Source organism: Sturnira hondurensis, unplaced genomic scaffold, assembly GCF_014824575.4.
Source record: "Sturnira hondurensis isolate 20B ecotype Veracruz unplaced genomic scaffold, ASM1482457v3 Scaffold0004136, whole genome shotgun sequence".
Lineage (NCBI taxonomy): Eukaryota > Metazoa > Chordata > Mammalia > Chiroptera > Phyllostomidae > Sturnira > Sturnira hondurensis.
The window spans coordinates 8,649,736-8,666,041 of record NW_028076767.1 but is presented as its reverse complement, the minus strand read 5'-3'; the positions used below and the strand labels follow the sequence as shown (position 1 = coordinate 8,666,041).

The 16,306-nt window shown below is 39.1% G+C and overlaps 1 protein-coding gene across 2 annotated transcripts in view; it reads left to right on the top strand.

Annotated features, from left to right (window-relative positions):
• The window catches only part of MOB4 (MOB family member 4, phocein), a 56,251-nt gene that overhangs the window by 10,489 nt on the left and 29,456 nt on the right, over window positions 1-16,306 (top strand). Inside the window, exons 1-2 of one of the 2 annotated variants that reach the window (XM_037043694.1) lie at window positions 8,663-8,801; window positions 13,678-13,740. In XM_037043694.1, coding sequence (XP_036899589.1) covers window positions 8,742-8,801; window positions 13,678-13,740 — 123 coding nt within the window. In that variant the 5' untranslated portion in view covers window positions 8,663-8,741. Of the gene's footprint in view, window positions 1-8,662; window positions 8,802-13,677; window positions 13,741-16,306 lie in introns of those variants that run through there. The other variant, XM_037043695.1, reaches the window with a different exon arrangement.

The following is a 16,306-nucleotide window of genomic DNA, read 5'->3' as shown; positions in this document are numbered from 1 at the left end:
CAGGGCATCTTCCTGGCCGTCAGTCGGGCCTCTAGGCTCCAGGAGCTGGTGGCAAGGTGGCCCTTCCCTGCCCTCACCTGGTACGGATTTTCTTTCTTAAGCTGAATAATAAATACTTCATTGTAAGTTTATATCACATTTTCTTCATCCATTCATAGAGTAGATGGACACTTAGGTTCTTTCCACATCTTGGTTATTGTGAATGGCACATTTAGGTTATTTCTGCAACTTTGCCATTGTGAATGGTGCTGCCATTAACAGGGAAGTGCTGATATCTCTATGAGGTTCTGATTCAAATCTTTATGGATTGCTGGGTAGAGAGGATAGTTTTATTTATAGTTATTTTGAGAAATCTTCCTACGGTTTTCCATAGTGTCCACACCATTTTACATCCCCAGCAACATGAGTCATAAGGTTTTATATATCAGAGGTTCTAGCTTGTCGCATTGTTTTCCTAATTTGATGTGAAGTTTTTGTTTATAGGTAGTCAAATCTCATTCCTCCAGTACTTTTTTCTTTGGCACGTTTGAGTATTGATCTATATTTTACTGTATGGTATATGTCTTTTTTTAATCAACGATGAGTTTGTTGTCTCAGCTTCATTTATTGGACTGCATTCTTTCCCACCACTGCTCTCCCTCCCAAAAAATCTGAGCTATCACCTTTATTGTACATTAAAAATTTAAATAAGTCTATTTCTAGGTTTTATAGTCTTGTTCCATGATCTCTCTATTCCACCACATTGTTCTCGACATGCAATTTGCTATCGGACAAGGCACGTCTTCCATGCGCTCTTTTAGCGACGCTTTACTTGGCTGTGGGCACTTTTAGGCTCCTCATAAGCACTGCCAGACTGTTCGCACTTCCAGGGTGATTCTAAGTCACGCCTTTTCCAGCAAGCTAATTGTTGTTTTCACTGCATACACACCCAAACGGAGTTTTGAACTTCTGATTTATTTGTGTACAGCATTTAAATGTTTTCCTTCAGCTTCAAGCAACCCATATGAGAGTCCAATCCATACAAGGCTCTGATCCTGTGTTGCTTCCATGCTGGTTTTGTGACATTTGACAAATTGCCTTACTCCTCTCAGTTTAAGAATTAACTGTGAAGGAGGGCACTACATATCCCTTAACATTTATAGTCAAGCCTGTTACTCTTTTCTTTTCTTTTTTTTAACCTTACCCAGGGATATGTTTATTAATTTTAGAGAGAGAGGAAGGGGTAGAGGGAGGGAGAGAGAGAAGTATGGATGTGAGAAACATTGATTGGTTGCCTCTCATAGGCACCTCTCATAGACCAGGTATCGAACCCACAACCTTTTGGTGTATGAGATGACACTCCAACCAACTGAACCACAAGGCTAAGGTTTAAATTTTATTTTTAGAATTTAAAAACAGATAATATGTTCATATCTTTCAAAATTCCAAAAGACGTACGCTGGAAAGAGAGTCCTTCCCATCCCTGTCCTCCAGTCACACAGTTCCATCCTCAGAGACATAGTATTAGTTTATGTTTTTCCTTTTAGGGTGCTTTATGATACATAAGCATACATATATACATATGTAATATGTGTGTGCTTTGAGTGTGTTTGTGTATGTGTATGTAAGTACCTTATGTATATAAAATATATATTCGTTTTTCCTCTTTAAAAGAATGAAATAGCATTTCATACACACCATTTGGCACCTTGCTTTTTTTGTATTAACAATTTGTCTCTGGAATTAATCTATAAAGTACATAAAGAGCTTTTCCATTCTCATTGTAATTGTATAATGTTCCATTATATGAAGAACTATAATCTATATGCATTTCCCATAGATGAATATTTAAGTTCTAATCTTGTGCTATTAGCAACATTTCTGCAGTGAATAAAATTTTACATAAATTATTTTGCACATGGGAGCAAGTATATCTGTAAGTTAAATTCCTAAACATGAATTGCTATGCCAAAGGGTATATGGATTTTAATCACATATGTACACACATATATATGTATATAGTTATATATTCCAAGTTGCCCATTATCATTCTATCAATTAACAGTCCTACCAGCAATGTATGAGGCTGCTAATTTACTCTCTCCATTAATAATACAGGAAGTTATAAAGTTTTTAAAACATTGACCAGCCACCTCCTGCCTGTCCCCAACCAGGGACCTGGACCACAGCCCAGGTATGTGCCCCAACTGGGAACTGAGTGGCCTTTCTGTTTGCCGGAGGACGCCGAACCCACTGAGCCACACGTGTCAGGGCAGATTTTACTTTTATCATTATGAATGAAGGTGAGCAATCAGGTGATTAAGAGCTGTCTCTATTTCCTTTACTGTTAACTGTTCCTATTGACAGTTAATAGTTTATGCTCACTTTTCTACTGGGTGATTGGCTTTTTATGATTTGAGTGATATCTTTATTTGCTAGAGAAATTGGTTCTTTGTGGTAAGTTTTCCCTCCAGTATGTAATTTTGACTTTGGTTTCATTTATGCTTTGATCTTGCAGAAAGTCATTTTGGTGTAGTTGAATTTATAAATGTTCCCCATTATGGCTTCAGAGTATTATGTTAAACTCTGAAAAATCTTTAATACAGGCAATTCTCGAAGAAATGAGGGTTTGGCTCCAGCCCACCACAATAAAGTATTATAATAAAGCTAGTCGTATCTTTCTTCTGGTAGAGGGTCTTGCCTTCAATTTGTAAAAAACGCAACATCTGTGAAGCACAACAAAATAAGATATGCCTGTACTTAAAGTTTCTTTGGGTGTTTTTACAATTAAAAACAAAACAAAACAAAAAAAACCCCAACTTTAACCCTGGCCAGGTACTTGGTTGGTTAGAGCATCATCCGATACACCAAGATTGCAGGTTCAATCCCTAGTCATGGCACATCCAAGAAACCAATGAATGCATAAATAAGTGGAAAACAAGTTGATGTTTCTGTTTCCCTTCCTCTCTGTAAAACAAATCAATAAAAAGAAATATTTCAATCTTGATTTTATCTCGAGATTTTCCTGTTATAAGAAACAAGGAGCCCTAGCTAGTGTGGTTCAGTTAGTTGGGCATTATCCCATAAAGCAATGGGTCACTATTTCAATTCCTGGTCAGGACACATGCCTGGGTTGTGGGCCAGGTTCCTGTTTGGGGCGTGTGAGAGAGGCAACCAATTGGTGTTTCCCTGTCTTTCTCCCTCCCTACCCTTCTCTCCAAATAAATATATTAATTAATTTTAAAAAGAGAGAGAGAGAAGGAATGGATCTAACCCTCCCCCCTCCACTCCCTTCTCAGAGATTAAGCTAGTTCTTTAGTCCAACTTTTGCAAAATGCTCTTTCAGTCTCATTTAGCCTGGAGACTGGGAAAAATTATCGATGAGTACTTCCCTGGCTTGCATATCAGTTCCAAAAAGCCAGTTTGTCATAGTACTTTTTTTTCTTTTAAAGTTTTTATTTATTTATTTTTAGAGAGAGGAGAAGGGAGGGAGAAAGAGGGAGAAAAACATCAATGTATGGTTGCTTCTTGTGTGCCCTCTTCTGGGAACCTGGCTCACAACCCAAACATGTGCCCTGACTGGGAAGTGAACCAGTGACCCTTTGGTTCACAGCCCATGCTCAATCCACTGAGCTATACCAGCCAGGGTGTTATAGTACTTTTAAGTCACTCACTTTCTTTGAACATGTGCCAAGCATCTTCTAGGCACTGGAGATACAGGGATGAATAAAACAAGAAGAGAAGTAAACAACTAAATTAATAGCATGATTTTAATACACATTAGTGACAAGACAAAAAATGTTGCTAACTGTATGAGAGACATTAGATGCCCTACTGAGAAGAGGAAATGATAATAGTCTATTATGAATTCTCCTCTGATCACTCTTCCCTTCTTGAAAGTTCAAGAATACTGTATTAGTTATCTATTGGTGCATATCAAATCACCCCAAACTTACTGGCTTAACACGACAACAAACATCTCACAGTATCCAAAGGTTGGAAATTGGGATATTATTTCAGTGGTCCTAGTTTGGGCTTTCTCATGAGGCTTCCATCATCTGAAGGCTTGACTGGGATCGGAGGTTATACTTCTAAGATGGTTCACTAATATGCTGGCAGGTTGATGCTTGCTTTTGGTGGCAGCTTTAGTTCCTCAACACGTGTACTCCTCATAACACATGCATGAGTGTTCTCACATGTGGCGCCTTTCTCTCCCAGGGCAGGTGAGCTAAGAGAGCAAGGCAGAAGCCACAATGTCTTTTATGACTTAACATCGGAAGCCACACATCATTTTCACAGTATCCTATTGGTTATTAGGTCAGCCTAATTCAGTGTGACAGAGAACCATACAAAGGTGGAAATACCAGAAAGTAATAACCATTGAGGGCCATCTTAGTGGCTGGTTACCATAATCACCAATTTGGCCAAATATTTTAGAATTCTAGAGGAAAAAAAAAAACAAGTGCCATGGGAGTTTCATATCTCAGTCATCTGTAGTCAAAGTTGTCTAAGTTTCAACTTTTTATAAATCAAAAACATTCTGCCTATAACAACTTTCATAAAGAGAAAGTAATTTTCAAATATGTTAAATATGGACAAAACCATATATATAGGCACTGATTTTTTTCAACTAAATGTAATCTCCATGTTTCCCTGCTGCTTCAACTTGGCTTGGCCTGGAATGAAATGTCCTGCCTCTCCTCATATAAATGCTGCCCATACTTTAGTGCACATTTCAACTACTTCATGCGCCATTCACAGCACGTATGCTTTTCTCTTCTGCTGGCTGCCTTCAAGCCAAGGTGGTTGATGGCGTGCCCGATTGGCAATGTTCAGCAGCAGAAAAAAATGAGACACCTCTTTTGATATCTCCCAGAGCGCTCCATTAGATACCCTTTCATATCTCCTTAGGCTAAATTGGAGTCACATGTTTAATGTTTTTTTTTAAATTGATTTTAGAGAGGGGGAAGGAGAGATAGAAACATCAATTTGTGGTTCCACTTATATATGCATTCATTGGTCATTTCTTGTATGTACCCTGACCAGGGATCTCACCAGCAACCTTGGTATATCATGACAATGCTCTAACCAACTGAGCTACCCAGCCAGGAACATGTTCATTCTTTAACTAAATATTGGCTTAGAGCAGTGAGTTTCAACTGGTGTGCCACAAGAGGCACACTGGAGAGTCATCCCGTACACCAAAAGGTTGAGGGTCTGATTCTTGGACAGGGCATGTACCCAGGTTATGGTTTGACCCGCCTGTCAGGGTGCAAACGAGAGGCAACTGATGGATGTTTCCCTCTCTCTCTGCCTGCCCCCCTTCCTTTCTCTAAACCAATAACACATCTGCAGTGAGGATTATAAAAAAAAAAAACCAGCAGCAGCAGCAATAGAAAAATGTGACACCTAGTTATTTAGTCAGAGGTACTGAACTCCTTTCCCCCAGGGGTGTCCAACCTTTTGGAATCTCTGGGCCACAGTGGAAGGAGAGTTGTCTTGGGCCACACATTAAATACACTGTGACATGTAATCACACAAAAATCTCATAATGTTTTAAGTAAATTTATGATTTTTGTCTTGGGCTGTATTCACAGCCATCCTGGGATGCATGTGGACACCCCTGCTTAGACTGTCAAATAAAAAAAAAATGACAACAGGCCTGGCTGGTGTAGCTCAGTGGATTGATAGCGGGCTTTCGAACCACACAATCGTGGCACGGTTCAATTCCCAGTCAGGGCACATGCCTGGGTTGCAGGCCAGTTCCCAGCAGGGGACTCACAAGAAGCAACCATACACTGATATTTCTCTCCTCTCCTTCCCTTCCTCTCTAAAGACAAATAAATAAAATCTTAAAAAAAAGACAACAGTCAACACAATAGCCATTTGGTGTTAATGAATCAAAACTATACTTATTTTTCTGTCAGATCGGCAAAAATATATTTTTTGGTATTGGCACATTATTTTAGCACTTAGTTATGTGTGCCATGAGATTAAAAAGGTTGAAAATCACAGGTTTAGACCAATAGGGATTTACACTTCAGCTAAAGATGGATTTACTAATCCCTGGCCATGTAGGGACAGATGGATACTGAGCAAGATCAAAGTCTATTTGTAAAGAACATGTGTAAGGGAGGGGATGTCACAGAAGTAGGCAACTAGCAGGGGCTGCTTTAACACTTAAGATGCTTTGCTTAGTAGGAATACTACTGAGCAAATAGTAGTAGGAATAGTAGTGTAGGTAACCCTCTTTCCCATTCATTTTTAAGGAAAGGAGCTTTACTTATTCATGTTTCTCAGCACCTGCTGAATGCCTTACTATGCATAATGGGCATTCGCTATTTTACTTCAATTAAAAAATTCCCTGAAGAGCCAAATTTTTTGAGATTACTTATGATACTTTAGATTTATAAAATATTTTCTTCTAAAATTTTAAGAGACTTCCAGGAATATTCACTTTTATATTTGCTTTCAATAAATACTCTATGAGGTAGAGAGAAAGAACTGCTGTGCACTGTTTTCATCACAAATAAACTTTTATTTGGTATCTTGTTCAAAGTCTTATAGTCAATAGGCAAGAGAATCTAGATTTTCTGAATCCCAGCCCAGAGTTATTTCCACTTGTCTATATTACCTATGAGACTACTCCTCCTTTAAACTAAACTATTCTAGTAACCCATTATTAAATGTAATTGTTATTACTGGTCATGATATTTTTCTTTTCTTCCCCCTCCAAATTAACCCTGGTTATAAAATTATTTTTGTTTAAAGATCATAATGTGCAGACTGACAGAGGAATTAAAATGTGAAGGTTATGAGCTAGAAACATTTCAGCCCTCAAGAACAAGGTCATTCCTCTGAACAAGGCCAGCGTTGACATCCCAATGCAATGCCCCTCTCTAAAATCAATGAAAAAAATTGAATTTATTGGAGTGACACTGGTTAATAGGGTCATGTAGGTTTCAAGTATACAGTGCTTGCATATTGCACTGAGCCCACCCACCACCCATAGTCAAATCATCTTCTGTCATCATGTATTTGGCCACAATGCAACTTTATGGCCTTTCAAAGAGATGAATGTGTACTTTGTTTCTGGATCTAAAACCTATTATGTCCCTTTTGTTCTTTTCTGATGTGCCAAAACAGTATGTCAAATCTTGACTTAAGAAAATATTAAGGTGAGCCCCTTCAGCTATACGTAACTGATATTTATAGCTCAGGTAAATATGTGCTCTGACTATTATTCACACAATAAGGGAAATTTTAATTTAATCCTTGGAGGTGGTGTCCTCCACAGACTGAGAGACCTACTTAGGACTCTGGTCTCACACTACCCCATGTCTCTTAGGGAGACAATATTTGGGTGCCACTTGCCTTAGATTCTCACTGTATTTAGTAAGAAAGTTGGTGATTTGTATATCTCCATTGCCAGACACGAAGCAATTTATGGTTAAGGACCGTGCCTTTTTATTCTACTTCAGTGCTGAACACATAACGGGATTTAATAAATATGTGTTAAGTGAGTAAACCTTTGGTATCTAGAAGATAGCAATGAAATTAAAAATTGTCTTCCCTCTTGAAAAGTTACCAGTCTGCACATCTTCCAGAAAGAGGGAATCTTACTTAAAGTAAACCAACTTTCTATTGTTAAACCCCTTTAAGCAAAGTTCCAAGTATCTGACAAATTATTCAATTTTGCTCCCACTCAATTTAACCTCTCCTCCAGTCCTCACTTCATGTTTGGATGCTGTGACATTGTTCTCTCAGCATTCTCAATACACCTTTAGGTGCACTTGGTGGAACATGTGATGTTTTCTTCTCTTGGAAATAACCCTACTGTACACTCTTCACCCTTTGAACTGTCTTCCCCTCTGGTATCCTAAGGCCTCCCTCATCCCAAATCAAAGATTTAAGGTTTCTAGGCAGGAAACAAAAAACAGTAATAAATAAATAAGTAAATAAACAAATTTGCCACAACTGCCATGATTTCATGACTTAAGAGGACACTTAAAAGTTGCAACAACGGAAATTTGGAAAATCCTGTAAGATGTACAACTTCCACCACCCATCAATGGGCATTCATTTTCTCCTCTTGGTTTCTGTCTTGCAAAATATGAGCTAATTTTGCCTAATACACACTACCAGATGTCTGCTCTATCTCGGATAATCGACATCTTGGTCTTTCATCCACTTAAACAAACAAACTTGCCATTAAAAAGGTCCTTGGCCTTCAAGTCAGCGGATGGTGGAAATATCATTTTTTAGGTCTCAGACTGATTTAAGATTGGGTCCATTTCAGGCACGGTCCTTGGAATTTTCCCAGACTTTTCCACTTTGCTTCCTAGGTGTTTGCGTAAGGGTTTACTGAGACAGCCGCCATTGGGCAAGTTCGGTCCTCCTAACTTAACTAACATAAGCAGAAGGAGATACTCGCAGAGCCCGCACGCTCCCGCAACGGCAGGCTCTGCGCCTGCGCCCCCCTGCGGTCTCTCCCAGTTCTCACAATTGGGTTTCTTTCCTCCATCCAAGACGTCGCCCGTTAGTCATCAGCTGTTCTTTTTTGTAACTCCCTCCCCCGCCAGTTGGCTTTTTCCGGAACACCTCCCGGTCCTCCCGCCTTGCCCCGCGCGGATTACCGCTGTTCCCTTAGGTGCCGCCCCTCCCCAGCTCCCAGGCTTTGGGCGCAGCTGCGCCCCGCCTTCCGCGCAGGCAGCCGTCCCCTACATCCGGGTACTGACTCCAGCCGCCCAGACTCTGGCACTATGGTCATGGCGGAGGGGACGGCTGTGCTGAGGCGGAACCGGCCGGGCACCAAAGCTCAGGTACCGTCTTTTCACCTTTGCTCCGGGGGGACTTTTGGTGCCGAGCCGTGCCGTCCCTGGAAGTTGGTCGCCCCTGAGAGGAGGCTGGGCCGGGGCGGCAGGCAGGCTGGCGGGCGGGGGGCACTGGTGACCGGCCTGCTCTTCCGGTGCTGCAGCCCCTCGGTCTGACTGCGGCGGCAGCGGCCAGGGAGGCCTCAGATCCTCGACGAGAGGGTGGGAGTGAGGGGCGGATGGGCGTTGAGGGCAGTGGTCACGGAGGCCGGGGCCTGGGAACCTGTCGGCAGGTTCCGCCTGTTCTCGCCCCTCCCCTGAGCCGCAGCTGACCTGCGTCGGAGGGGCGCAGCGGGCCAGGTAGGGACCACCGGGGTTTCGTGGGGGTCCGGGCTGCCAGGGTGCGAGGGCACGCCCACACAGCCTACTTCGTCCTGGCATCCATGTCCTACCTCCTGTCCTGTGCCGTTCCTGGCCGGCTTCTCCCATCCAGCTAGTGTGGCCGGATCCTGGTGTTGATAATTTACACTTTTCCTCTTGCTCTTTGCCTTTGGCCACTTTTCGCTGCAGCTGTTCCTCTGGTCCTGCAAGTTTTCATCGGCAGGTTGCGACTTGTTAGGAGATCATTCCTTGTGAATGTCCTTGTTATTATGTGTGAAGCACAGGAAATGAACTGATTAGAATTTTATTGGCCTTCAGTAGGGCAATATTTGATTGGGTTGGTGCTTGTTTAGGTACTGGTTCTTCTGCGAAAGAGGGATGCCTCAAGTTCTTTAAAAAACCAAACAAGCATTTAGACTTGACCTCGTTAATCTGCCAGGTGAAATGGCTTGCTATTGAGTAGATGCTCCAACGGGTGTCCGTGGCGGCGGTGGGCTGCATGCGGCCCAGGATGGCTATGAAGGTGGCCCAACACAAAATCGTAAATTTACTTAAAGCCTTTTTTTTTTTTTTTTGCCCATCAGTTTTCGTCAGTGTTTGTGTATTTAATGTGTGGCCCAAGACAACTCTTCTTCCAGTGTGGCCCAGAGACACCAAAAGGTTGTACACCCCTGCGAATCTAAAATGAGAAGAGATGTGTTAAAATGTAATTTTAGCCCTGGCTGATGTAGCTCAGTGGATTGAGCGTGGGCCTGCAAACCACACGATGGCGGTTCGATTCCCTGTCAGGGCACATGCCTGGGTTGCAGGCCAGTTCCCCGCAGGGGATGCAGGAGGGGCAACCGTACATTGATGTTTCTCTCCCACTCTCCTTCCCCTCCCCTCCCCTCCCCTCTAAAGATAAATAAATAAAATATTTAAAAAAGTAATTTTAAAGAAAAAATTATATAAGTGGAAAAAAACCCAGGAAACAACTGCAGAGCTATGACAGTATGCCACAGAATCACTTTTCGTATCTTGTACAGATTTTTTTAAAAAGATTTTATTTATTCGTTTTTGGAGAGGGAGGAAAGGAGGGAGGAAGAAAGAGGGAGAAAAACATCAATGTGTGTGGTTGCCTCTCACATGCCCGGTACTGGGGACCTGGCCTGAAGGTCAGGCCTGTGCCCTGACTAGGAATCGAACTAGCAACCCTTTGATTCACAGGCAGGCACTCAATCCACTGAACTGCACCAGCCATGACTCTTGCACAGAATTTTGGAAAGGGGGTCCTTTCAAAGGGATTTTTTAGGTTCAGGCACCTTCCCGGATCCATGTTACAGATAAGAAAACCGTATCCTAGAGAATCAACTGTGTTTGCTCAAGGTTACATAGCTTTGTATTCTTAGTTCACTGGTGACTTTGTCTTTTTAACAAGTTGATTCTAGTACTGAATTTTAGAGAATTTAGTTTGAAAGTCCTTATTAGAGTCACATTAAGCTGTCAGCTTCTATGGCACTTTCATGGTCCTACTGCTGGGAATTTATTATTTAGGCTTCCTTTCTATCTTTTCCAAACTTTCTTTATAGGGTATGGCAAAGTAGGTTTACAGTTGTATGGAAAATTATGCAGTAGTTAATAATAATACAAGAATAAACTTGCTTTGCTTGCTCACAACTGTAAATCTACTCTTCCCCCACTCTGTGTAAATGCTCTCTTAGATACTTTCACTTATTCTGTGAAAACATTCTTTTATTAAGGGATCAGCTTTTATATTTTTGTATTCAGAAGTGGACTTTGTACTCACATTCTGAGAATCATCACCCATTTTTGTTTACTCAAAAGTTCTGAAGTTTGAAAGGAAAGAATAATATATTTTAAATAATATTGTAGCACATATGCTGTGTTATAAGTAAGTCACATGTAAAAAAGCTATTTTGTTTTTTCTACATTGTTATAGATCAAAGTTGTTAAATAAAATGTGGCAGAAAAGATTCGGGTAAAGAAAGACTACTTAAGTAGCTTGTCCTATTCCTTGTCTATCACACTCATTTTCTTCAGGAAACGGGTCTATTCTAAGATGACTTATTTAGAGTGATAATAGAGTAGGTGGAGTGTTTTCCTATACTTTTTTTAAAAAATTGGTTTGATTAGGATATTGGTACATAGTTGATTTTCAGTAAATGTTTATTGACTGAATTAGAAGAGAATGTTCATTAAACTGGATTTTAAGAAATATTTATTTTTAGAGAGAGGGGAAGGGAGGGAGAAAGGGAGAGAAACATTGTTCAGTTGCCTCTCAAATGCCCCTCAACACCCCTCGGGACCTGGCCGGAGTGGGAATTGAACCAGTGATCCTTTGGTTTGCAGGCCCGCACTCAATCCAATGAGCCACACCAGTCGGGGCTGTTGGATTTTTGGTTCCTCCTTTAAGTGTTTAAATTATATCACTGTTATGATGCGACAATATTAAATTCCCATTTTACTTTTTTTACATTTTTTCTGTATATACTACTGTATGTGTTTTCTAATATTTTAATAACAGTCTATGAACTAAATTTTTATTTTATTTTTAAAAAGATTTTATGTATTTAACATCCAGAAAGAGGAGACAGGAGGGAAAAGGAGAGGACGAAAAACATCAATGTGTAAGAGAGACATCTATCTGTTGCCTCTCTCATGCCCCCAACATGGGGAGCCAGCTGCAAGCCAGGCATGTGCCCTGGCTGGGAATTGAACCAGGGACTCTTTGCTTTGCAGGCGGGCACTCAATCCAGTGAGCCACAACAGCCAGGGCACATTTTTTAACTATAAATCACATAGGAAGAATTTTAAAATTATTTAGGTGCTGTCTAGGTAAAATACCTCCTGCAATAATTTGCAGTAATTTTTCTGAAATTTCTTGACATTTAAAAATAAAGTTAGTTCATTTTCATTCAAGTAGGGAAACTATTAAAAAATGAACAGTTTAAGACACTTAAAAAGGTGTTACCCATCATCCACCCTCAGAACTTAAACATTACTAATATAGTTGAATCTCTCTGTATTACTTTCTTCTGTCTTCTGCCCACTCCTAACCAAAAATGGTCATTATTATTCTTTTATTTTCTTTAACTTTTACTGTATATGCATTATATCCATAAGGATGCTTTGGATTTTTTTAAACTTTTATTCCTATGGTATCATACACTGTATTCTTCAATTTGCTTCAGTTTTTGCTCAAAGTATTTGGAGACTTATCCATGTTGATTGATAACAGGGTTATAGATCATTGGTTTACAACTACTTTAATCCCATTTTGACCTCAGAGACATTTATTGAACATCTGCTATGTGTCAGGAATTGTGCTGCCTACAAAGGATACATAGGTAAACTCTGGTGAAAAGGCAGTCAAATGGAAAGGTTCTTAATCACTTAGGGGAATGTCTACAAACTGGATTGTCTATAGAGGAATTCAGAACCAATGCAAGAGGATCCACAGAAATATTCCTGTTATAAGAAGTCTGCTCTACTGAAATAGAGAACAGGCGAACAGTGACCAGAGGGGAGAGCAGAGGGAATTTCAGGTGAAGGATTCACAGGAACAAGTGTAAAGGACACATGGACAACAACTAAAGAGGGTGGAAATGGGAGGGAGGTGGGAAGCACTGGGGGAGTGGGCTGGGATGGGAGTAAAAGACAGAAAACTGTACTTGAACAGCAATTAAATTTTTTTTAAAAAGTCTCTATTTGGTGGCTATTCTATTTTTGATAGAACTCATGTTTTAATAAATTTTAATTTTTTTTCTTGATTTTGGAGAGAGAAACATTGATTCTGTTGTTCCACTTTAGAAATTAAAAATGCTGCCCTGGCTGGCATAGCTCAGTGGATTGAGCGCGATCCTGTGAATCAAAGGATCGCAGTTCGATTCCCAGTCAGGGCACATGCCTGGGTTGCAAGCCAGTTCCCAGCAGGGGACCCATAGGAGGCAACTATACATTGATATTTCTCTCCCTCTCCTTCCCTTCCCCTCTAAAGATAAATAAATAAAAAAAGTTTAAAAAGAAATTAAAAATGCTCTTTGGAACTGGAGTAATAATTTATAACATCTGTTTAAAATAACACTTACAGAGCAGTAACTACTGCTACTTGTATTACTAGTAACACTAGCTATTCTCTAGGTAAAAACTGATTGTTTTAAAATTTTTATGGAGATTAAGTATAACTTTTTGAGAAGATCTTTAATCACCATTAACATAAAAGTGATAGACTTTTATACATCTCAAGTGATACATGAAAAGTTTATGGGAGCCATATGGAGGGATTTGTGATTGAAAAAAATGTAAATTGCAGTTCAAATAAATAAAATCTTGGTGTTTATTTAAAAACATGGAATGAAATTCTTTTATCTTTTTTATTGATGATCACAATGTTTACATCATGAGGGGTTTTCTTCTCTAGTGTAACTTTAGATTTTTATTAAGAATTGAAGTTAATTATACTAGTATTGCATCTTGTGCTTTAACCATGAATTTTTTTTTACAGGATTTCTATAATTGGCCTGATGAATCCTTTGATGAAATGGACAGTACACTAGCTGTTCAGCAGGTAATAACAATAGTTTCTTTTGCAACTCCAATAAACTAAACATTTGACCTTCCTTGGTATAGTTAACAGTGTTTCTGTCTATATCTTTTAGCATAAACCAGAACCTCTGGAATTAATAGAATACCTATTTAAAACTTTTATCAACCTTCGCTTTGTTTTAAGGTGGCATGTTAAACTATAATCAAACTTTAATATATTTTAATATCTTAAAACATGTTAATCTCTATCATATCTGTGTACCAAATTTGATTTTACACTGAATTTAATTCAAGATTAATTGAATACTAGATTAGTATAACACTTCAATAGAAATAGCATACACAGTTGATGACAGAACAGTTGAAAACATGAACCTAAGCTTTACATTTTAATTTTAGTTTCCATCAATTCTTTACTTTTGTCCCCCTCCAGTATGTTTGAGGCCTGAGATGCTTCCCCTTAGGCTGATGCTATGCTCAAGTAGCTCACCAAGGCAGTTTATTAAGAATGGTGGGTTTCTGTACCATGTTTGCTTTGAAAAGCCCCTAAGGATATTCTTAAATATCCTGTTGAGAATCACATTGTGTACTCTGTTGAGTTTAAAAAAAAAAAAAGGAGGGGAGGGTGATTCTTCCAACATGAATAAAGTCTGGAATCTGGGGGAAAAACATTTTGAAAGCTAATTATTAAAAATTGCATTTAGGGGTTAATAAAAGGATGCATGAAATTAGGTGTACTAGTATATTGGACTAGACATTTTTAAAGAGAAAATGTGCAGTAATGATAGGCTGGCTTCATCTTGATGGCCAGATAATAAAAGTAGATAACTATTTGGATTTATTGTTATTAGAACATCTTAGGAAATAAAGTAGAAATACTGTTGAGTTCTTTGAGCATAAAAACAATCCATAATTATTAAACAAAACCCTTTAAAATGGACTTATTTATATTAGATATTCCATTTAGCATAGGAAGTGGAAGAGCATTCTTGAATGAATGGTTTTGTGCATTGCCTTTGAAAAATATATTATTCAATGAGCAGATATTTATTGGGCTAGCAATAAGATAAGCCTTGTGGGGGATACAGAAATATAAATCTAGAGCTCTATGCCTGGAAATTGGCAAAAATTAAGACGAGAAGTGTGTAGATATTTTTTCACTTTAAAAGTAACAGTGCTTTTGTGGAATGTTTAGGGTTTTCTACATGTGGGATCATGCCATCTGCAAAAAGAGAGTTTTATTTCTTCCTTTTTAATCTGGATGCCCTTTGTTTCGTTTTCTTACCTCATTGCTCTCTGTAGAACTTCTTATACTATTTTGAATGGAAATGGCAAAAACAGGCATCCTTACCTTGTTCTTGATTATAGAGGAGAGCTTTCAGTCTTTTTCACTGAGTTTACTGAGTATGATGTTCACTGTACGTTTTTCACATATGACCTTTATTATGTTGAGGTATTTTTGATAAAATATACCTCAACATAATATTTGTTGAGTGTTTTTTTATAAAAGGGTGTTGAATTATGTCTGATGCTTTTTCTGCACCAATTGAGATGACCTTTTTAAAAATATAATTTATTTACTTTTTAGAGAGGGGGCAAGGGTGGGTGGGGAGAAAGAGAGGGAGAGAAACATTAATGTGTGAGAGATACATTGATTGGCTGCCTCTCACATGCCCCCAACGGGGGAACCTGGGCACAACCCAGACATATATTCTGACTGGGTATTGAACCTGTGACCTTTGGTTTGCATGCTGGCACTCAATCCACTGAGCCATACTAGCCAGGGTGACCATGTGTTTTTTCTCCCATCCTGTTGATGTGGTATGTTGTAATGATCAGTTTTTAAAAGTGTTCAACCATCCTTGCATTCTAGGAATAAATTTCACTTGATCATGGTGTATAATCCTTTTAATATGCTGCAGAATTTGGTTTGCTAGGATTTTTGCATCAGTGTTCATAAGGGATAATTGGTTTCTAGTATTCTTAGAATGTCTATGACTGACTTTAATACCAGGCAATGCTGATGTCATAGAATGACACCTGTTCTCTTCTCATTTTTTGCGAAAAATTTGAGAAGGATTGGTGTTCTTTAAATGTTTGGAAAAATTCATCGGTGAGTCTATCAATGAGGTCTAGGGCTTCTCTTTGGTTGCACAACATTGTGAATGTAATAATGCCACTGAAATATACACTTAAAAATGGTTAAAGTGACAAATCTTTCCCCATTGAATGGTCTTGGCATTCTTGTCAAAATGAATTGACTGTATATGTGAAAGTTTATTTCAATTAACCAGGAGCTCAGTTCAGTTCCATTGGTCTACATGTCTGTCCTTATGCCAGTACTACACTGTTTTGATTACTGTAGCTTTGTAGTGAGTATTGAAATTGGGAGGTATAAGGACAGATACCTCCTTCAACTTTGTGTTTTCTTTTCAAGATTATTTTGGCTATATTATACCTCTTGCAATTTCATACAAATTTGAGAATCAGCTTTTCTATTTCTATAACAAAGACTTGGAATTTTGATAAGAATTGCATAGAATCTGTATTGCTTTGGGTAGTATTAAATCTTCCTACCTATGAATGAG